The 22,428-nt window shown below is 42.1% G+C and overlaps 2 protein-coding genes across 3 annotated transcripts; one reads left to right on the forward strand and one right to left on the reverse strand.

Moving 5' to 3' along the window:
• The first annotated feature begins 3,225 nt into the window (after window positions 1-3,225).
• LOC109477021 (dystroglycan-like) lies at window positions 3,226-9,846 on the forward strand. 2 transcript variants are annotated; one of them, XM_019778036.1, is made up of 5 exons: window positions 3,226-3,384; window positions 3,559-5,056; window positions 5,762-5,911; window positions 7,384-7,601; window positions 8,479-9,846. In XM_019778036.1, the coding sequence occupies exons 1-5, from the start codon at window positions 3,307-3,309 to the stop codon at window positions 9,436-9,438; spliced, it is 2,904 nt and encodes a 967-aa protein (XP_019633595.1). In that variant the 5' UTR covers window positions 3,226-3,306; the 3' UTR covers window positions 9,439-9,846. The 2 variants fall into 2 exon arrangements, with proteins under 2 accessions (XP_019633595.1, XP_019633594.1); XM_019778035.1 differs by having other exon boundaries at window positions 3,559-5,911.
• Window positions 9,847-10,645: 799 nt separating this feature from the next.
• On the reverse strand, window positions 10,646-22,308 carry LOC109477028 (protein asunder homolog). The gene is given in 21 exon segments (XM_019778048.1): window positions 10,646-11,007; window positions 11,453-11,597; window positions 12,122-12,273; window positions 12,896-13,129; window positions 13,803-13,888; window positions 14,004-14,075; window positions 14,189-14,265; window positions 14,732-14,813; window positions 15,261-15,326; window positions 15,328-15,440; window positions 15,849-15,894; window positions 16,059-16,102; window positions 16,321-16,413; window positions 17,691-17,775; window positions 18,551-18,679; window positions 19,113-19,200; window positions 19,624-19,704; window positions 20,141-20,343; window positions 20,841-20,915; window positions 21,113-21,244; window positions 21,816-22,308. Coding segments are annotated over 21 exon segments (2,178 nt in total). The 5' UTR covers window positions 21,942-22,308; the 3' UTR covers window positions 10,646-10,958.
• Between the last annotated feature and the right edge of the window lie 120 nt (window positions 22,309-22,428).

Below are 22,428 nucleotides of genomic sequence, written 5' to 3' on the forward strand. Positions count from 1 at the left end.
ACAACATTCATGTTGAGACATATGTCTACAATTAGCGTTAACAGTTACATATTACAACTATAACAGCTGTTAACGTTACCATTATTACAAATCAAAATCACAACTGTTACATTATTATAATTTGTCAACCATAACAAATTGTAACCGTTAACGCCAACTTAAAGTTAACAAAATTGTAAGCCATTTCTGGATTGTGTGCATATTCATCCGTGTTGATATAACTGTAACATTAACATCAACATTACTATTTCCTTCTTGTTCCAAAGTTCCAAAATAAGATCCTGTATCTAAAACCTTCTTGCTACCCAGTTGTGGCAGGTGGTTGTTAGTAACTGTGTCCTGCAGTCCTTATTGAAGTTAAGGTTTTAGACAGTGTTACAGTGGGCTGGGTCCACACTGACATACCTACAGCCCCCACTTGACCCATATAGTGTTGTAGTGTGTCCGGTAGTATTACATGCCTATCTGGGAGGTACCACATATGATTCAGAAAGTAGGGTGATCATTATCACACTTTTACTAGTACGGAAACCTTGAATCTTGAAATGGGTTCACTGAATAGTTCTTGTAGCATCAATGTAACATTAAAGATTTTACTTCACTTTCCTACATGTTAATCAAATTTTGTGACAATAAGAAGAGAGAATGTTCTGATGTCGCTAATATTTTCTCCCCCTTCTTCCTGCAGAGTAGACCATTCCCAGTGGAGATTTAGAACCATGTTAGCTTTGTGGAGTCACTGCAACCGTTAGTTCCCACACTCTACATACACACACCGGTGAGTATCACTCTTCTACACTCATCTGTAGATAAAGTGTAACAATACATCAAACTTTTATAGTTAAATAGCAGTAATATGTACCAATGCTTTGGTTTGTATGGTAAGAGTAAGATAAAAAGGTTTTATGTTATTTTACTGTTCAGTGCCTGGTAGCAATCAGTGCATGATACCCGGTAATGGTTTTAACAAAAGCTCTACTGTTATTCTTTCAATGATTCTCTTCTGACTATCACCTTTAAGTTAGCTTTTCAACTGAACTATTATGAGCACGTCGGCAGAACGTACTGCGCCTGCGCAGAACCCTGTATTTTCGCGTTTTCCGTTGGGTTTTTGGTCAACGTTGCACCAGAATTTTTCCTGTTGCAGAGGATATTCTTTCCGACATAACATTTGGAAGCTACTGCCGAAAATGAGCGTATACAACCTTATATGAGACGTTCTGCCTAAATGCTATGTACAATACATTACGGGTTTCGCGCAGGTGCAGTGCATTCTGCCAACGTGCTACTATTACGGAAAGTCCAACTGAAGTGAAATGATCATCATTGGATTTATCCTTCTCCTTTCCTGTTTTAGATGGGAAAAGAGTAACGATATTGTCATCATGGGTATGTCAGAACTAGGTTTATGCATCACAACAAACGGTCTACTAGATGTATAGGGGGATCCTGGCAATGCTTAGTGGTGAATTTAGGTGGGGCAATACTAGAAATGTATTTATGTTTCCAAAAAAATGCATGAAAAGGGCATGCAGGCCCTTATTTATGTCTCAAAAAATACAATTTTGAAAACTTGTCGATGATGATTCCATTATATGTTGGCGGGAAATTGTGGTAACCAATACTAATTCTTTGAAAGGCAGTATAACTTTCCCACAGTCCGAGGATCATGTCAAACCAAAGGCTTTCCATGTACCTGAGCTGCAGTAACAAAACTACAGGCCTCCATTGTCCAGTCCTGTCACTCTTAAGGCCCCCTAAGCAGGATTAAGGGTATAAGGTGTCTACTTTATGAACAGTTCCCACCGACACGATCGCGAAAACAGATAGCGATGACGGGACGACGTGTCCGTTTGGGCGCCAGCGGCACAGATCGGCACGGATAGATAAGATGGCCCACGTCGTGTGGTTTACTGTGTACATACTTTTAGGGGCAACTCAAGAAGGGTGTTTACTGGTAAACGGTTGTGGATTCGGTGTTAAGTGGCCAGTTGTTGACGAGATTTTAGGTACATGACTGTAGTATATGCTTGAAGTAGAAAACAAGAATAGACCCCTCATTACATACTGTACAAACATGATGCATAACAAACTCCCAAAAATTTGAGTTACTTGTACAAAATGTATTAAGTAATCTACAAACATAGTCACAGACAGTCATACTCATATTTACACTAAAATTATTCATTGTAAACTGTACCAACTGTACCAACCCAATACTGTGCAATCAGGCTTTTTTAGTAGTAAAATGTTTCTTTATTCTGCTCTCTTTCACTGTTTCAGGTTTCTGTCACACATCTTTTTTGTTTTCACTACCAATGTTTTCTAAAACAACAGGACGCAATAAAAACAGAATGTCACACATACTGGTACAGACTTTGACCCATGAAACTCAAACAATCGTAGTGACCACACCCTTTCATACCAGGTCTTGACAGACGACCCCAAAATAGTAGCTATGACTAATCAGTATGTAACGTCGCACTGAACAGTGTTATTCTTACTGGACATGCTAACAACTGAAGGTGAATCCATTTTCTGGATGATATTTTAGGCTTTCATATAATAATGCATTATTTGAATGTATGAAGCATACCAAATGTGTTCTACATACCACTGTGTATCTTATATTAAGAGATGGCAAACTTTTAATGCATGTCAAAAAGTTATTGAAAGCATCAATTTTATTACGTATGGGGAAGGAGATACTGTACATGTATCCTTCTGTGGGTAATGTTTTCGGTCGTGTTTGTGTGTTTGCAGCTATAACTCACAGTGGTTTTCACTTTGACAGATCCAGATTTCTTTGTTTTCTAGCACATGGTAAACATTATGCACTTCATACTGCTAGGAGATTTGGAATCTCAGATTTGTTGTTTTGATATTTGTTTTTACCATTTTGCAGGATCTGTCCTGAAGGTCATGAAGAGGAAACTGAAATCAGGACGTTCCATCGACCTTGAAACAACATAAACATCCGCTTGCCTATATAAATTGCCATGGCAACTGGGAAGAAAAACCAGGAGTGTGAAACAGACGTGAGGAATGGGATGAGAACTTGCAGCTGTTCGCAGCTGCACCCACACAGGTGTCACGCGCACCTGGTGCTGAGGAATGTGACAGTTGGTCCCTGTGCCTTGTTACTGGCCGTCGGAGTGTTGGTGCTCGCTTCTGTGCTGCCAGTTGTGTTTGCTGCAGGGGTGGGGGAGGGGGCGTATGGGGGTGGGGAAAGGGACTGAAGGGGTGGGGAAGGACGTGGCAGGGTGGACAGAGTCAGGACAGCAGCTGAGATGGACCATCCCAGACATGACAGCCATAGCAGGGAACATCTTCATGTACCAGATACCTGAGAACATGTTTGGGACAACTGTCAGCAACTACAAGGTGACAGAATTCTGGATTCTACTCTTCTGTCTTTGATATGAGTCTTGTTGGAAAAAGTAATTTTAAGCTTGTTTGGACAAATACATTTGCTGGTTGCATACTGTCATGTCAGGGATATATGACAATTTTCATACCTAACGAAATGTTCTGTCATCTGTGCCTCACACTTTACAGGTGACTGAGGTGGACTCGGCGAGGCTTCCTCATTGGTTGACATTCGACTCATCAACAAGAACGATATATGGCGTTCCCATGGTAACAGACGAGGGGGTGTACTACATCAACCTGACTGCTACGTCAGCAGACTCAAAACTAGTCTCGTCCGATATATTCCCAGTGGAGGTCGTTAACGTTCCTACAGAATCTACAGCAAGATTTGAGAAAAAGTTTGATCCAATACAAGGGGATTTTTTACAGTTCAAATCTTCATCTGGGGAGGTGAGAACTATGACAAGCGATACAAAAATGGCTGAAGACTCGCAGCAAAGTAACGCTGTGTGCTACAACGGAGAGACAAGGGCTGTGGTCAGACTGTCGGTGAGCGTTGAAGACCTCTTACCCAGAGATAGGGTGGACTTGGTCGTCACGATGGCAGACTTTGTCAGGAGGGACCCGCAGAGCTTCAGGCTGACCAAGCACCGCGGTTCAAACATTGTTAGACTGTTAGAGGAATCCGTGGTGGAGTCTGGGCCAGGTGATGTCGATATCGGCACGGTTTTGTCCCAGCCGTCGTCCACCGAACTGTCATGGCGGCTGAGCTGCGGCCGCTTTCACGGTGTGGAGGATTTCTCCAAGGTGATGTACCATAATGCGCGGGAGGGCGTCCTGACCAAGGTTCTCGGCTACGGCGTCATCGGCTGGCAGGTGACGTCAACCGCCGCCCGGGAACAGCGACGGAAAAGACAGGCAGCGGGATTTGCCACGCCCATGCCGACCCCAACCGTCACCCTCTCCCCACCGTCCTCCATTCCTACTGCCTCACCCGTCACCCTCTCCAGCCCAAGTGCCTTCTTCACCACCCCCCTCCCACCTCTTCCCTCCCTGTCCCTAACACTAAGTCCCACAGCCACCCCAGGTTTGGTCACCCGGCCAACGTTGGAAGCAACGGAGAGCTTGTCCTCTCTACCTGTCACCCCCTCCACTGGAATATCGCCTTCCCCTGTGGCGACACTGATGCCGGCCTCCTCTACTCCGGTCCTCACAAGTATGTCAGCTCCTCTGGCTCCTTCCACAGCCTCCTCTCTAGGTGTTCTGCCAACACTCACCAGTTTGGAACCTTCCAGTCCAGTTCTCTCCTTCTCACCAACTGTAGCAACCTCTGGAATATCTTCACTCTCGTTACCAACAGTAGGATTTGAAACGACAACTCTTACAGCCACAATGCAACCGACAAGCATCAGTGTAGGGGTGGAGCCAACAACTGCAGTCCAGCTGTCAACGTCTATTCTACCAAGCACAGGCATGAGTTCCTCCATGGAGCTCTCAACCACACCCAGCATCACAGCAGTTTTCACCACCACATCCTCACAGCTCGGTCTTACACCGAGCCCAACACCAACAGGTAGCACAAGTGCACTTGCCACAACGGTAGCGGTACAATCCAGCACACCAGTGCCATCACCAACTTCAGTATTTCCAGCACTTTCCTCGACCAGTGCAGTCGCTACTTCTCGTAAGTCTGACGTGGTCACTCCTAGTGTTGCACTAAGCTTGAGCGGTGGGTTTGAAAGCACCACAGTTACAGCATTTGCATCTGCCAGTAGACCTGCCACTTCTACTACAGCTATGTTTGAGACAATTAGTGAACTCGCCACCTTGAGTAGACTTAGCACAGCAAGTAGTGCCTCTGCAGTGACTGCAGAACTTGCCACGGACAGTGTGTTTCCAACAAGCGTACCTAGTGCAACCTCCACTGTCAGTGCAACCTCCAGCAGACTTGTTGCCACTATTAGTGCACCAACTTTAGCTACTACAGAACTTGCCACAAGTAGTGCACCAACTTTAGCTACTACAGAACTTGCCACGAGTAGTGCACCAACTGTAGTAACTACAGAACTTGTCACAAGTAGTGCACTTCTTACGGGTGTTGCAACCTTCAGTAGATTTAGCACCAGTAGTGCCACTGCAGTGACTTCAGAACTTGCCACACCAAGTGTGGTTTTGAGAACATCTGCCAGCTCAGTGTTAAGTGGCATTGCACCATCATCAACCAAAGTACCAGGGTCTCTAGCATCCTCCTCGCTCACCTCATTCCTGCCTTCTCCCACAATACTCCCATCACCTTCTCCTACCTCATTCCTTGGTGACCCGCTCACTCCCAGCACTCCTTTGGTGTCTCCATCTAGTGCCAGTTCCCTCAGTTCTATTTTTTTCACAGTTCCCACTACCTTAAGCACCCTGCCCACCCCCGGCCCGCCAGTGGTCAGTTCCACCGCCGCACTAGTGTCTAACAGCACCCTGCCCACCCCCAGCCCTGCAGTGGTGAATTCCACTGCGGTAGTGTCTAGCAGCGTCAGCACACCTACAGGTGAGGGTTGCACCGGTTTTGGTTTCCTTATTATGCTTGTAGATTATGTTGGTTGCTTTTTTTTCTTTCTTTTTCAGCACATTTATACAGACAGATACACCTTCACACATTTTTGTCACACTCCACAGAAGCAGACTCAAGAGATCTTTCACACTGGAGATGAGGAATTGTTTTGCATTGTGTTGTATACCAATGTTTTAACAGTGTATCAGCTCTCAGTTCAGAACACTGTCAGTCTTATTACTAATAGGCACTCTTCACCACCACCCGTCTGTAAACCCCTGTCAACCAAAGTTGGCTGAAGTTTGGGAGCAGTCTCACCAGATTCAGACCATGCCTACTTTCCTATACAAATCAAATCAAATTATACCAATGAACATGCCCCAAAGACTGCCAACCTACTCCCAACCATGTCCCAACCGTCTGTCCACACCCGAATGTTTTAAACATTTGGCTGGTGCAAGCGAACAGTAGCTGGCCTAATCGAACACCAGCCAACCACAGCTGACCTTGCTCCCGACCTACTCCTAACTATGGTTGGGGGAGTTTGGCAGTGTTTGATTTGACTGTGACAGGGGCTTAAGGATTGATCACTGATTTGGGCTACCACCTGCCTGGACCAGGCTTTTTGTACTAATATTGCACTTCAACACCTCATCTAGGATGACTTCTGTAAAACCAATTGTTACACTTTTAAAGCATGATGAAGGGAGTACAGTGTTTCATTCATGTTTATGTGGTGTTTGTTTTATGGTGACACTATAATAACCCACCTCTTGGATGTTTGCTCAGTGTCAAGATGTATGTGATGTGTACATGTACCTTAAAGGCATCCAATGCAATTTCAGGGTGGCAAAACAAAAGATATTCTGGTTGAGGAAATCTGTCTTATATTGACATAAACTGCCATTTCTTAGCACATTTTTGTCATCATTTCATACTACATGTACCCGGTACGAGCAATTGAAATGGCAGTGAAGCAAGCTACATGACTATAAATGGCTACAACCAGGCTACGATACGAAACAAGCAACCATTTTCTGTCGGGGGCATTGCATTTTTGCCTCACAGATATTGGTATGCTATGGGATTGGGTAAAAAAAATTAACAAAGAATATCCAGTTTTACTGCCCTGAAATCACTTTGGGAGCCTAAAATGTTGGTGGCATGTGTCTTGTGTTTTTGCTTGCTTCACCTTCCATAACATTATAGCCACAGATGGAAACTAGAAGTGTTCTCCACCTGTTTAGCAGTAGTTGTCATACTGTATGTATGAGGTTTTAACATGTGCTTGTGTTGCTCACCCTTGTTTAGTGTGAGTCTGTTCCAACCTTTGTTTCCCAACAAGGGACAGAATGATATCTTTGTGGGTTGTTGGTGTTATGATGGCCAGCAAAGGATTCATAACATCCTACTGTCTACTAAAGCTACCGATAATATCTAACTTGTATCCTGCCCCCCTCCCACCCCAGTTCCTCCCAACCAGCCCCCGTTGCTGGTGAACCACCTGGACCACCTGCAGGTGTCTGCGGGACAGGTGTACTACAGCCGCGTGCCTTACGACACCTTCTACGACATGGAGGACGCCATGAACACCCGCGGGCTGACTCTGGAGCTGGTGGCCTTGGATGGAACCACGTGGCTGTTTCTGAACCACGAGTGGCAAGCCTTGTACGGGATTCCTCCATTGGTAAGAAACAATGTTCATGTTTTTGAAGGTAGAACCAACGCAAAAAGGTCCTAGTTCTTCTCGCCTAGAGCTTTCAACCAGTCACTTTGGACTTCCTCAGGCTCTAGGTGAAAGCATTTCCCTTTTTGTGTTGGAACAAAAGTTTTACCTATAAACATGTAACTATCAACACAGATGAACTTTCATGATAAAGTTCATGTGTGTGCAGTGTTCTAACCAGCATCTGTGCTTCCATCATTTGAAGGAATTTTGGTCCTCATGATTGACTTGGCTCCAAAATCTTTGATGGTCAAAAATCGTTATGTAAAGATATAGAGCAAACTTCCCTCAAAATGCAGGAAATAGCATTTCAGTGAGTCAAGATTTCACAATTTTCCCGGTGGAGCGTATGCTTCTGAACCCTTCAGCACTCGCTACTAGTAATTTGATGTTACATCAAATAAAACTGAGATGATAGAAAAAAATTTCACATTCCCTGTTATACATATAACACTGTGTGTGTCTTTAATGAAAACTTCTCTGACTGTTGCTGTCCAAACCACTCCCCTTTAACAAGAATGGAACATTCCTGGCTAAAGTTATGCTAAATGCATGACCGGTTGTTCCGGTTCTGCTTGGTGTAAAGTACTGTAAACACATCCTGTTGTGGTGACTGTGTCATCCTTTCTTCTAAAGCCAAAACAAGGAGGTTACTAGTATGTTACAGCTACATTCTAAAATCAAATTTTAATTTTTTTTAAAGATTTCTGAATAGTTGTTCTCCAAAAGAAACACCCCTACACTAGTTGTAAAAGACAGTGTAAAGAAGGGCTAAATCACAGTGTAGGGGCTATTATGCTCAAACAGAACACTGATCTTTGGATGTTTGTTTCCTCAGGACTCAGCCGACCAGATTTTCCACTTCATCTTAGTTGTGTACGACTCACAAGGCCTGGCCACGCGGGACGCCTTCCAACTGACCGTCACCCAGCCCCCCACCCCCTCCCACATCTTCACTGCTGTCATCGACATTAACTACAACACTTTCCAGTCGGACATCCTCAGCTGGATTAGTCTGTCAGAGAAGATTTCTACCCACTTCCGTGACAGGACTACCAACTTCATCCTCATTGACTCGGTGGAGGAAGGCTCGGTGGTGTTTTCGTGGAGCAACATCTCCCTGTCTTCCGCCACGTGCCAGAACGCCACCATACAGAGCCTCGCGGCAGAGCTGTTAAACCCAGACGGAACAGTGAACCCTACATTTGTGACGTCGTTGTTGCCAGATTATCCCGTGACTGAAGCCCGGGTGCGGTATCAGGGCGTGTGTGGCATTGGGGTGGTCTCACCGCTTCCTACCGCTGCCGCTACTCTTGCCCCTGCCCCTCTCAGCCACTCCAACCACCTGCTGGGAACTGTCGTCCCTGCTGCCTGCATCGCAGCTATACTGCTACTTCTTGGAGTCGTAGCCTGTTGTCTGTACAGGAGGAAAGAATCAGGCAAGAAGCTCCCGAAATACGACAAGCTAACGCTGACCAAAAATCGCAAGCCCATCGTGTTGGAGGACGAGGTAGAAATGAAGGACACCAAGCCAAGCAAGCCGATTGTTTTACCCGACGAGAAGCCGCCGGCGACGCGGCTGCCGACGCGGAGACCTGCCCCGCCGCCGTACCGAATCCCGGACACGCAGGAGTTACTGAGCGGGATGGAGCCCCAGGCCTCGGCCCTTCCCCCACCCCCCAGGTACACGGCGTCCGTGCCCAGGAAGCCTCCCCCTCCCTACAGGCTCCCGCCACCCTACACACCAAGTGCCTCCCCCCTGCCTGAACCACTCAGCTTTGCTGACACCAAAGTGTGATACAGGAATCCCCATGCAGAAGCAATATGGACCTGATTTACACAAGGGCAAAACTCAACAGTATGAAAAGTGCTAATACTTTTGAACGTACGAAAACCATTCGTGTGTTACACGCAAAAAAAATTCAATACACAGGATTTTAATACATCAGGTTTTTCCCACGTGTGTAAATCGGGTCATAGTATGAGGATTGCAGTATACATAGTCATGTCCACGTTTGCTGGTAAAAGGACTTTTTTAAAACAAACCTAAGTAAATGGACTTTATACAAGTACATGTATGATATCATTTTAGTACTTGTACTCTCAGTGGACCAAAGTAGCAATTGATGATGAAAGTATGTTGACCTTTACCTTGTATGTATATAATGTTACTCATCACATACATTTTGAACATGTATAGAATAAGCCAATCTATGCAAGGTTGTATCTGTGAAAGGAAACATATCATGACCAACTCCTGGTATTTCCTTAGCCTTTGAATTGAAAGCATATTTGTAATGATTAATAATGAAAGGAGCAATACTTTGGTACTTATGTATTTTGAAGGAAACATTGTTTTATTCCCCAATATTGAAGGTAATCAGGATTAATTTGGTATTGAACCCAGACAATCTACATGTAGTCTCCAAGACTTGTTAACTTTTGTATAAAATTACAGGCATTCAATGCAATTTCAGGGCAGCAAACAAAAAATATTCTGTACGAGGAAATCCAATTTTGCCACCGTTAACTGTCACTGCATTCTTTGATTTCTGTCAATAGTGTAGCCTACAATGTAGCTCTCTGGTAGAGCAAAGCTCCTTGTTTTTTCATTAACGTTGATAAAGATGATATGAAGGAACTTTTGTGTACATATTTTGTTGGTCCTCAGTGGTTAGATTGTACATTTCCTTTTTTTCCAGTAGCACAGGTTGCTCAGTATAATAATATTTGAGTTAGATTATTTTATGATATGTAAAGAATCGAGATTTTTCTGAATAAAGATTTTTTAACAAGCTATTAAATTCTACTGCTTTGACTGGTCTCTGCTATATCCCGTAATACTTATTTGCAGAAACAGGTACCTAGCAAAGAAACCTACTTAGCTCCCCAAAATTAGTTATAACCAAGGTTGGTATTAGCCAGAAGAGGAAAGGCACCCTTGAGCAAAGGAGCACTGCTAAGCACACTTTAAGGTAGTTCACAAGATGAAAAAAACAAAAACACATGGATAAGATAGTTTTATTTACAAGGTTTCTGGAGTGCTGTTGGCAGGAAATATATTCTTATCCTAGATGCTTTGACTCAGGCTTAAGACAGATCTGGGGTACAAGCTTCTGAGGTTTTAAAGTCATGTTAACAGTACCGGCATTCATCTACTATACAGCAGGTGCAATACTTTACAAAGGATTGATAGACAGCACAAGTTTCCTAGCATTGTCCTTTCCTGTGGAATGTCTGGTGATAAACTGAAGCTGAAATGGAGACAGATGTACCGGTACTGTACAAAATTATACAATGATCTCATGTTGGATTGGATCAGGGTCCCCTCTTTTCCTGTTTCACACCACTGGGCTTGTCAGAGGTCCTGCAAAAATGGAAAATACTGTTTTAACACTAGAAAGCCAACACTTGCAAGCAACTGCAGTATATTTCACCCCCTCTCCCTCCACATCCTCCCATCCCAGGATGATTGAAACAAATCTACCAGACTCTATCCAGCATCCATCTTTGACATAATTTTACCAAATTTTGCCCTATGTGTCATCTTTGACAGACAAAATCACTTTTAGATTTGAAAAGAGATGTCATTACGTTAAGTCTACCAGCAAAAACTGCCCATCAAAACACAGAAAAGTGTTTCAGAGGGTGAAATTTTCCCAGGGGAGTATGCCCCTTGACCACCCTGGGATTGTCTTGCTTGTGCCTTCAGCACTCAACACTATGTTACGTGAAACAAAATTCAGATGACAGAGAAAATTGCAGTCTGGCTAAAACACTGGGATATACATTTTGTACCCAAATTTACCCACCCATTGGTGCTGTCCTTCTGTAGGTTAACGTACAGCTCAGCCTTGTTCCCTTCAGCCGTCAGCCTGCCTGCAAACTCACAGTGCCGAGAGGCGTATTTACTCTTGATTCTACTGGTCCAAATGGCCAGTAGGGATGGCGGTCCACCTGTGGGATAGAAGTGGTCATGTTAATACAATGTACTGTAAAGGCAGCATCTCTACACTACCCTAGCAGTGAAATATTCAATATTATGATTACAGTACTAGTAATACTGGTAGAAAGAAAATGTTCCCACGATCCTATAGAAGCTTCAGCCCAAGTGTCTTAAAGGCATCCAATGCAATTTTAGTGTAGCAAAATAAAAAGTATTCTGGATGAAGAAATCTTTCTGATATTGACACTTACTGCCATTTCTTGGCACATTTTTGTCAGCCTTTCATACTTAAAGCATTTGAAATAGCCCCAAAACAAGCTACATGTATGCGAAAATTGCCTTTATTTCTTGGTACCACCAAGAATAGATAGAACAAGGAGCTTTTCAGCCAGACATCACATTTTTACATCACAGATACATATCAGTATGCTATGGGATAGGGTTGAAGCAACTGAAACTACATACTACAATAAAAAATGACCAGAAAATTGACTTTGAAAATCTAACAGTACCTTTGCATGTCTTTAATACATACCTTGTTGTTTTCCTTGTGAATCTTCCAGAGAAGTCTTGAGTTTCTTGATGGGAGGTGAGGACAACTCAGTCTGCTGTCTGTGTCTGAAGTGGTCGTTGTTAGTGTTCCCTCTCTCAAAGTCAGACCTCTCTCTTTCTGACATCGCCTTGTATCTGGAAACAAAACACGTAATGATAACAGCCATTTATCGGACACTTGGTCGGGGACACTTATTTTGCGTTTCTAACATGTCAGAGATACTTTTAGAGTGAATAAAAGTGCTTCCGAGTTGTTCCCATGAAGGTGTCATTGGACAGAGTAAGAATTTGGGCACGGAACCAGACTTTTTGGCTCAAGGCATTAAAGATGCCATGTACCCATTCAGTTACCCGTGTCATCTGCATAATGTGATGGTACAGACAGATTACTACATGTAATTTATTCACAAAGACTGGGGTTGAACAGTACTTTATGCAATTGTTACCAGATGGTGCACAGGGCAGCACCCATCTCTGTTTCAATAGCCCTTAAACTCCCTTGGGCCACACAGTAGTGCAATCACTACGGCAGATTGGTAGTCCACTGGTAGTGGTGTGTGTTGATCTACCATACCCTTTTCTAAATGCTGAGTGCAGACAAACCAGTATGTACCATTTTTGGAGTCTTTGGCATGACTCAGTCAGGGATCGAACTCAAGACCTACGAAATGCAAGGCAAACACTCTACTTGGCCACTTCACAAATTAGTTATTGTACAATGTACAAATTGATTATTGCATGTTTTCCAAATTCTGACCTCTGTATCTCCTGCCAGGCCAGCTCAGCTGTACTCTGCTCTGTCATCACCCTCTCTTCCTTCACCACCACTTCCTCCTTCTTCCCTGCTTTCCTTGAGCTTTCTTTAGCCTCCTCCGCCGGTCTCCTGATCTCCTGCAGACACTCCAGGACTTTCTGGTGGTTGATGGACGTGGAGGCGTGAGCTCGTAACAGGGTGTCCAGCTCTGCCCACATCTGTCTGTACTGTTCATCTCTGGGGTACAGCAGGAGAATTTAGAATTAGAATTTAGAAAGATAACATTTGCAAAGCAAAATGCATTATGTTTACCTTCACATCATTGTTGTCAGTCATCCTCATCAGAGGTGAAGCATCACACCTTTTTAAGTAGCTATACTTGCTTTGCAATTCGGTTTTCACTAAGGCTCATGTATATGAGGGTGATGATCTTAGTCACTGTGACTGTGGCTAATACCAGATGGGGGTTTGCCAGGCCTCCATCTGGGTGATTTGTAGTGAATGGCAAACTTCCAGTTAGTAGTATTTGGACCATTTCACACAGGGGCATGCCCCTAATCTTTTTTTGTATGGTGTGGTGTGGTGGGTGTCGCTCTCCTCAAACACATAACCCCCATGCAATGTCTTATACAGGATAGTCCTAGACTCCTAGCTAAATGAAGCTAGGTACTCATTTTCACCCGAGTGCAGTAAGGAAAGTAATGTAAAGAGCATTTCCCAAGGACACTAGATTGGTGCCACGTCAGCACTTGACCTCTTGATTCTGAGCTGAACACTCTGCCGTTATGCCACCTGACCCAATCACTGCTGCACTCCCTTGGCAGTTCAATCGGTGGTTATAGGAAATGATTAGGCCTTATGACACCATAAACACCTTGTGGCGGGTCATTAACCCTTAAATGTAACTCACCTCTTGGGTCCTTTCCCTCTGGTGCCCATGGCAGGTATGGGGAGGGGTTCACTTCTGGACTCCATTCCAACCAAGTGATAGATTGACTGTTTCAACAAATCATCAAAAGAACAACCTAAGTACCATCATTATCTTAATGCAAAGGAGGCAGTGAATCCAAATGAAACTCAAGTGATAAGACATGTGGAAAGTCCAGCCTACCTTCTGGCATTCCAACACATCGTCCTCTGTCAGTGCTGCCTTAGTGATGAGTGTTGGTAATGGATCAATGTGCTGGAAACAGAACACTATCATCAGACAAAGTCAACCAAACTTTGGCAAGCTATATGCTATAGTGTTACTGAAATGATAAAAATTTTGCATATTAAAGGCATAGGCTGACTCACAGAAGCCATGTTGAAGATGATGGTGTCACTAATGACCAGGGGCCAGTAGCGGGTGGTTCTCTCTAACACGGCAGTAGCTACAGAAGAAAGGAAACAAGAAAAAACATCTTAAACTGCATGAAGTTACTTGATGCTGAACAACGATAATAGAAACATGTGCAGCTGCTAATAATCCAATATTATATTGGGCTAAGCAGTACAAAAGAAGAAGATAACATAAACACAATATCAGAAGAGTTGTTATGTATCAGAACCTTCAAATGGTCTAGACCAACAAACTACTGTTACAGTTCTGTTACTTCTTACTCAAACACATTCATATACATGTAGTATATGGTGACCAGCCTCCAACTGTCTTGCTACATAATGTAACCCAATACATTCCACATGCCGTCTGTTACAGTACCAGTTACCATGGTGACAGCTGTCTGGTCCAGGTCATTGACCTTATATGTTTTGAGAGGAAGAAGTAAAAGGGCAAAAAAACAAACTTTTTTTCTTCTGCAAAAGGAAAGATAACAAAGACTATGAACAGCTTCTAACCTTCTTTCTTCGGCAGGATATGTCCCTCCTGTGGTACAGGGTACGGCATCAGTCTGTTTTCCTTCATGAAATCTCCATAGTCCTGGGTAGGGACAGAAAACAGTGTCACATCAATCATATCTACACTGCTGAAATCCTTAGCACAAAATTACCGCTTATAATACTATCAAATATGAAAGCAACATAATATTATACAGTACAGATCTAGACTAACTTCCCATCCTATGCATTTTTAACATATTTCTGCAAAAGAGGGGTAAATCACATTTAAATTGCAATTGAGAACTGCATAAAAGCCATGTAAACCGCATGTGCTGATCAACTGCGATCACACGAACATCTACACAAAGTCTACACAAGAAATGAACATGGTTTAAATGTGCATGGCATTTGCTCGTGTTTCAATTGAGAAATGCAAGGATATTAATCTTGTTTTACATGACTTTTAATCGCAATGCAGATGGAAGACCCGTATTGGAGACCTGTACAATCATGTAGATGTGCCCAACATTATGCTTGTTGAACTCACAGTTATTCTGTAGTCAGTGACCCTCCCCCCGGCCCCCTCGCTGATGGAGGGGGGGTCCTCCAGGGGGGGATCTTCCTGTGCCCAGACAGTGGAGGAAGATTTCTCCACCGTGACTGGCCAGCATGTGGGAGATAACCTTTGACCCAGACTTCCTGGGCTGTTCCAGCATCACTGCTCGACCTGAACAACACAGAAAAAAAAATTTTCTATTTTTTTACTTCGTTTGTAAATAAATTATATATAATACAAGCCAATACAAAATGAAATACATGAGAAGAGTGTGCTGGCAGAATTCAGACGAGCTCTAAACGAGTTCTGTGCAAAAACCAGATTTTTCACAGTCTCTGTTGGATGTTTGGTCAACATTGCATCAGAAGTTTGTCTGTTGCAGACGATATCTTTTCTGACACAACATTTGAAAATTATGACTAGATGTCATTCTTAAATATGGGAATACGACCTATGTAATACTATGTACAATACATTACAGGTTTTGTATGGGTGCAGTATGTTCTGCCGACATACGGTGATATACTTGCTAGGAGATATCAATCCTAGCAGGGTTGGTAAAAGTAGCATAGTACGTACCATTCAGGAGAAAGTTGGTGAGGCAGGAGGAAGGTCTGCTGTTAACCTGGTGTCAGCACAAAGGACAAAATCTTTTAGATCAAAGAAATGCATGAAATAACAAAAAAGTTTCACAGCACACATATTCAATTCACAATTTCTTCTCAAAAGAACATTTCTGAAAGCAATTTATCTTGTAGGAGAGGATGTGCAGAGTATTTCTCTACTCACATCTGCAGGGGTGATCCTGTATGCTCCTGTGCAGTACTGAAGTTCTATTACAGGGAGACATAGAGAACTGGTCAGAGATGCCTTCACATGTAATAAAATGCATTTTCAACTCTTCTTAGTCTGCATAAGGAAATCTGATATTGACAATTTCTTACCACATTTTCTTCATTTTCATCATTTTTTTTATTTACAACAGGCCCCCTTACAATGTATGACTTTTGCATAATTACGCTTTAACAAAAAATAATGTTTTTTTCCTTACCAACAATATTAGTCTTAGGAGTGCACCACTTCAAGATGACAGTCTCTCTGCCAAAACTGTCCTTACTACAGGCAAAGCCACTGGAGTCATAGCCTGTAACACACCATGTTATTCCACTTAGGCCTCACCAATTCAAACAACTGTTTCTCGGATTTGCCCGCTTCATGTTTTGAATGAAGTCCAAAATGCGCATATTATTCTTGTTTTCTTCAAAGTTTTCTCCCGTTTTTTTCTGAACAACAAGTCAAATTGGCATGGCCTTATATAACAACCTAACGTTACAACAGTTACTACTCAACTCCTGGTCCCTTGTGTATAATGCTAGACTTTTTACTACTACTACTACTCAATTGTTAAGACAAAACTTGCTTTTGATACACTTCCAAAGTGTAGCTTTCAATGTCTCTACTTAACTTCTCTACTACAAAGTCATGTACATGTAAGTACATTTGTACTTCATTTATTACCCATATTGACTCCAATTCACAATGTACAATGTACACTTTCAAGACAAGAAAGCTAGTGACTGTAGTGAGTCTACTAGTGGCTTTAGTGACATTTTTGTTCAAACTGCACACAGACACACACACATGACAACACAAACAGCTACAGACAGGATCCAGCACCCGGCACCTATAGACCTACCTTGTGACGTGCTGCCTGCTCCGTGAGGCAGCCCATGAGGAGGTAAGAAAACAGGTTCAAGGGGCTTTAAAATACAGGAAATGCCATGCACAAGTCATGCACAAGTAAGAACACAACAGTTACACATGCAGTCACAACACACCACAAGCCACATGCATGTTGATTACTTTTAATACTTAAAGGTGCATTATGTAACATTTTTTCCAGAAAAATTGAAACATTTAATTAAAAAAAATCTTTGTGTGATTGTAATTCACTGCCACTTTTCAACATATTTCCACAATTGTCTCACATTTATGATTAGCACTAAAACAGCCCACACAAGGTGCACATAGTTTGTGGTGCCACCATAAAATACTAGAATGTAAACAAACATCATGGCTGACAGCTGTGTTTCCAGCTTTTAAACAGTCTTGTATTAAAGGCATCATGATTTTGCTCCTCCAATTCCTGAATGGCCCTTACTTACAACTTACTATATAAAAAAAATGACCACAAAATTAAATTTTTGTATTGTCCTAATGTTACATAATGCAGCTTTTAAATGTCACATAGTGAAATGACAAAAGCTGGTGGATATGCTATTAAGCATAGCATAGAGAAAGACAGTATGTATGTTTACATGATTAACACAGTCACTTCACAACTGGGTGAGAAAATTATGTACTAGTATATTATCATGAACATTTCTCTGACAATTCCTGATAGTAAGAAATAGCACCTACCCATTTTAAGGATCTCAATGTGTGCGTCTTTGCTGTGTAAGATCTCCACATCGTAGTTTGCTGAGGTTGACGCATTTTGCTCCTCCTAGGTAAAAAAGATCAAGATTTTGTTTTAAACAAGACTATGCTAAGTTACTGTTCTTCACATTGATTAAAATGTACCTATTTGTGTATGTTGAAAGCAAATGAAATTATCAGCAACACTTTCAGCATTTTTAGCATTGTCATCTTTGCAATAAAACATTACTGAAAACAAATGCTGGAACAAAGTATACAAAGTTTCACAGAATTTGCCAATTTTAGTAATTGATTTGGGGCCCAAGACTTACACAGTTGTTTTTCTTTGCTTCAGAGACAGTCCCAAGGCTTGAAGTTGTGCAGAATCAAATTCAGACCCAAAACAAGTAAAATCTGAGATTTTATACCTCCGGGCTTTTTATTGTATATTTTTATATAGGGTTTTAAACAAAGAATTTATCGAGACCGGACACCCCTCTGTGTGAGTGGTCATATACGTGGACCAGACCGAGAATAGCTTAAACACGCCAAAGGTCAACGGTCGTGACCACTTTCACGCTCAAAGGGGTGTTTTGGGGCCACCAAAAGGCACCATTTTAACGCCCGAAAACACATGTACAATAAAAACAAAAGAACGTGCATCATCTGCAGCCCAATAGCAAAACATATACCGAGTCTCAAAAGAATCCGTCCACCCAAACGCGAGAAACAGCTGCGAACATGAAAATCTAAATCTCTCACAAAACCCTTCCGCGGAAGGATGTCTCCTCCCCCGGAGGTAATAAACTGTGGTGCATTCCCCTAAGTATCATATACAAGACCAACATGTATGTATGTCGTACCTTCATGGGTATGCCTGTGATGGTGGTAGAAGTCAGGTGGAAGTGCTTCTGTACCAGTAAGGCCAGCTTGGCTGCAATGTGCCTGCCTGAGTGCACCGAGTGGACCTCACAGGACAACAGCGAGGACACCTAGTGGAAACAAGTCACATTACACTTGGGATATTGGGATTTTCTTATACAGTATAAGCAACTATTATCCTTCAGTGACATCGCATTTTTGCCTCACAGATACCAATATGCTATGAGAAATAATGAGATAGGATGGATTCAACTTACTCTACATTAAAAGAAAGACCAGAAAATTGACTTTGAAAACCCAGTCTTTCTACCTTGAAATAGCATTGGATGCTTTAAGATATACATTTGTAGATACAATGTGTCTCTAAGACTAAGACAGTTAGCACTTTGCAATATCAAAGATAGCAATCCATGATTTTGTGTGTAGTAGTAATAGACTAATAGTACATGTAGTAGTAGTAGACTAGTAGTAGTAGACTAGTAGTACATTGTATAATATAAAACTATATTATGACATGTATTATGACATGTGTACAAAACTGACCTCTTTGTTAGGTTGATCTTGTATGTTGTTGTCTGCCCCTACTGGGACAGTGTGAATCAACACCAGTTCACAATGGGTGATGGGTAACCTGTCAATAGGGAGACAAACAGTGTTGTTGACTATAGTGCTGTATACCTAAACAATTTATAGATACAGGAAGAGGTATAGGTAACACAAACACACTGTCCTGATTCTGTCACCCATAGAGGACCAGCTATTTTTTAGGTCCCAAATAAGCATGTGATTAGTGTAATATGAGTACAGTACTGGTATTCAGTGATTTGGTACTTTGGGCCTGCACCAAATCAATTTTTATGGTACAGTACCAGTACTGTGTACCAGTACCCTAACTGTAAGTAAGCTTCATTAATTTCCAACATCATGGCATCTGATGGACAATATGAAGACAGAATCTTTGCACTGAGTGAAAGAAATTCAAATGAACATGAAAAATATTATTTTTTATATTTTTCACAATAGGTTGTGCAAAAAATATAAAAATGATACTTACTTATCAGCTGCTTCTGCTATTTTGTTGTGCTGTACAATGGCCTCCTGCATACACTCCTCCAACATTTGGATATGGCCTTGGCTATGACAGAAAAACAAAATGTACACAATGTATATAGTCAGCCTACAATATGAAGAATTACTGTAATCAAACCAAGCTGTGTAGTAGTAGTAGTAGTAGTAGTAGTAGTAGTAGTAGTAGTAGTAGTAGTAGTAGTAGTAGTAGAAGAAGTAGTAGTAGTAGGCTAGTAGTAGTAGTAGACCATTAGTAGTAGACTAGTACTAGCAGGCTACGTAGTAGTAGTAGTACTAGTAATGGACTAGTAAAAATGTAGTAGTGGTAGACTAGTAGTAGTAGTAGACTAGCAGTAGTAGTAGTACATTGTAGTAGTATAGTTGTCCAGTCATATACTCCTACTACTAGTACTCTACTATACTACAGATAGTGTTATGCCAAATGACAGTTGGTGATACAGATACAGAAATCTAAATCTAATTACTTTATATGATGACTGTACCTTTTGACAGTGGTGATGCAGACCACCCTGCCCTTGTTGACTACAGGTTCCTCAGGATCAGCCAGGGAGGCCCTGAGTTCCAGCTGTTTCTCACTCCCCTCACACAGGGACTCCACAGCCATGGCCAGGCCGTGCATCACACTGCAGTTCTCAGCATCGTCAGAGTCTGAGGGTGGCCCAACAACCGCAAGGCCTTGAAGAACCTAGGTGTGAATTGAAATGGCTGGAAGTTCCATGACTATTTCCAGGGCTAAAAATGCCATCTCTTTATATATATGCAGTTTACATTTATACATGTAGTTCAGGTAGAATTGGACCTGTGCAAGTATTTCTGATGTCTACCCTTACCTAACCTGCACTGGTCCATGTACTGGGTAGATAGTAGTGTACTAGATACATTTTGTATAAGTTTATGTGTAGGTATCTGTTATCTGTATCGGTATAGCCGGTATAACCCACCTTCAGCGTAACACACTAGGTATGTGGATTTATATTACCGGTAGCTATATTGCTTAACACTACCTTTGATGTATAAAAGAAATGATTTATCAACAGCTTTGTAGTTTTAGTGTAATTCATACATGTACTTCCTAAATTCTGATTGGTGCAGGTAGGCTTTGTTTTTTTACAGATATAACGTTATATATTATAATTTTCCAGTTATATCCGAAGACAGTGTTTTGTGTACAATGGTACTTACGTTAGATAAAGACTGCTCTTCTTCCATCCAGCTGTTAAGAGACCTGGCTTCTGTGTCAGTGATCACAAATTTCAGCTGTGGTTGGGAAGTACATGTGAGAACATTTTAGTTACATGGGCTTTTGGCTTAGGTTGCCCAGTGGAAAATCTAATAAAAAAAAGAATTTCAAACCCTGTCATGATTCATTTGAATTTCACACAAAGAGAGCAATGGTGGGGTAATCCGTATGCAATTCTGACTATCTCTTGCCATGCATTGTGTGACCGACTTACCAGTTTATCCCTGGACCTGGGTGGGTAGACATCATACACGACCCTTGCATATTCAGAAGCTGCCTCCACAGTGCAGGTCCACAGGGACTTGGCCAGGGGTGCCAGGGGGATGATTCCTGGAGCGGCACGTGACTGGTGGGGATACACGGTATCAGTTAAGCATTAGATTTAGAGGTACTCACTACTAGTACATGTACTACAATTGCACTAGTTCTGAGGTGATGTAATCTCTTTGTTTACTTCATCATGTTGCACCAGTTCTGGTGTAATGATTCCTTTGTAAAGTTTGTTAACCTCACGCCAAAAAACACTTACAGTTACGTGACTGTTTTTTGGAATATCCTATTACCTGGATGTCTAACCTTCATCGACAGGTTGCACTAGATCTGTTAATATGATTCCTTTCAAACTTTGTTAATATTCTTCCTTTCTTTATTTCAGGCTTATGTTGTACTAGATCTGAGGTAATATGATCCCTTTGTTTACCTCTGGTTGCACTAGATATGAGGTAATTTGATCCCTTTGGCTTTGTTTACCTCTGGTTGCACTAGACCTGAATTTAATAATTATAGTAATATGATTCCTTTGTTTACCTCAGGTTGTGCTAGGTATGAGGTAATATGATTCCTTAAGGTTTTCCATCGATCTCAGGTTGCACTAGATCTCAGGTTGCTACCTATGTTACATGTACTACAGTACTTACCTTTGGGAGAATGTCGAAGTCCACAGTCTGCCCACATGGTTCTGACATGAAAGGACTGTGGTCCAGGATCACCACCGTTTTGTGGGATGACGGGAAAATCTTCTGCGTGTTTCCTTGGGCTGCCATTTATCTCTAAATCTTTTTGCCGTACACTTGAAACTTAAAGTTAAACAGGTCTTCCTCTGCGACACAAACTAACTACTAAGTAACAAGTGCGGCCAAAGCAACTATCTGCCCTCGCCCTCCCACCCCTTTTCAAGTGAGCGTGGTGGTCGCACTTTCAGTACTCCTGCCGTCGCCGTATGTCTACCCAGGCCCCAATGAATCTGTCAAAGTTTACCTAAACCTGATTTGTCACGTTATCCGTATGCCCCGTACGCCTCCTGTAAACCATACGCAAGTTAAAGAAGGAAAATGTGAGCTGGGATACGAAAAATTTTATCATGACAGCGCCATTGCTATCCCACCATGCTCTGCGGCTCTCGTATCCAGTAACATTTCTCATCATTTTGTGCATTTGTGCACCTAAACAACTAAAATATTAATGTAAAATACCAATGTATTAATCATTGTTTGTAGCGTAACAGTTTGATTCAACTCATTTCAGCACAGA

Source organism: Branchiostoma belcheri, unplaced genomic scaffold (genome assembly GCF_001625305.1).
Source record: "Branchiostoma belcheri isolate BF01 breed outbred unplaced genomic scaffold, Haploidv18h27 scaffold4, whole genome shotgun sequence".
Lineage (NCBI taxonomy): Eukaryota > Metazoa > Chordata > Leptocardii > Amphioxiformes > Branchiostomatidae > Branchiostoma > Branchiostoma belcheri.

Coding starts and splice junctions, on each gene's coding strand:
- LOC109477021 (XM_019778035.1), top strand. CDS start 3,307: ATGACAGCCATAGCAGGGAACATCTTCATGTACCAGATACCTGAGAAC. Junction 5,912..7,383: donor CAGCGTCAGCACACCTACAG/GTGAGGGTTGCA, acceptor CTCCCACCCCAG/TTCCTCCCAACCAGCCCCCG. Junction 7,602..8,478: donor TGTACGGGATTCCTCCATTG/GTAAGAAACAAT, acceptor TTGTTTCCTCAG/GACTCAGCCGACCAGATTTT.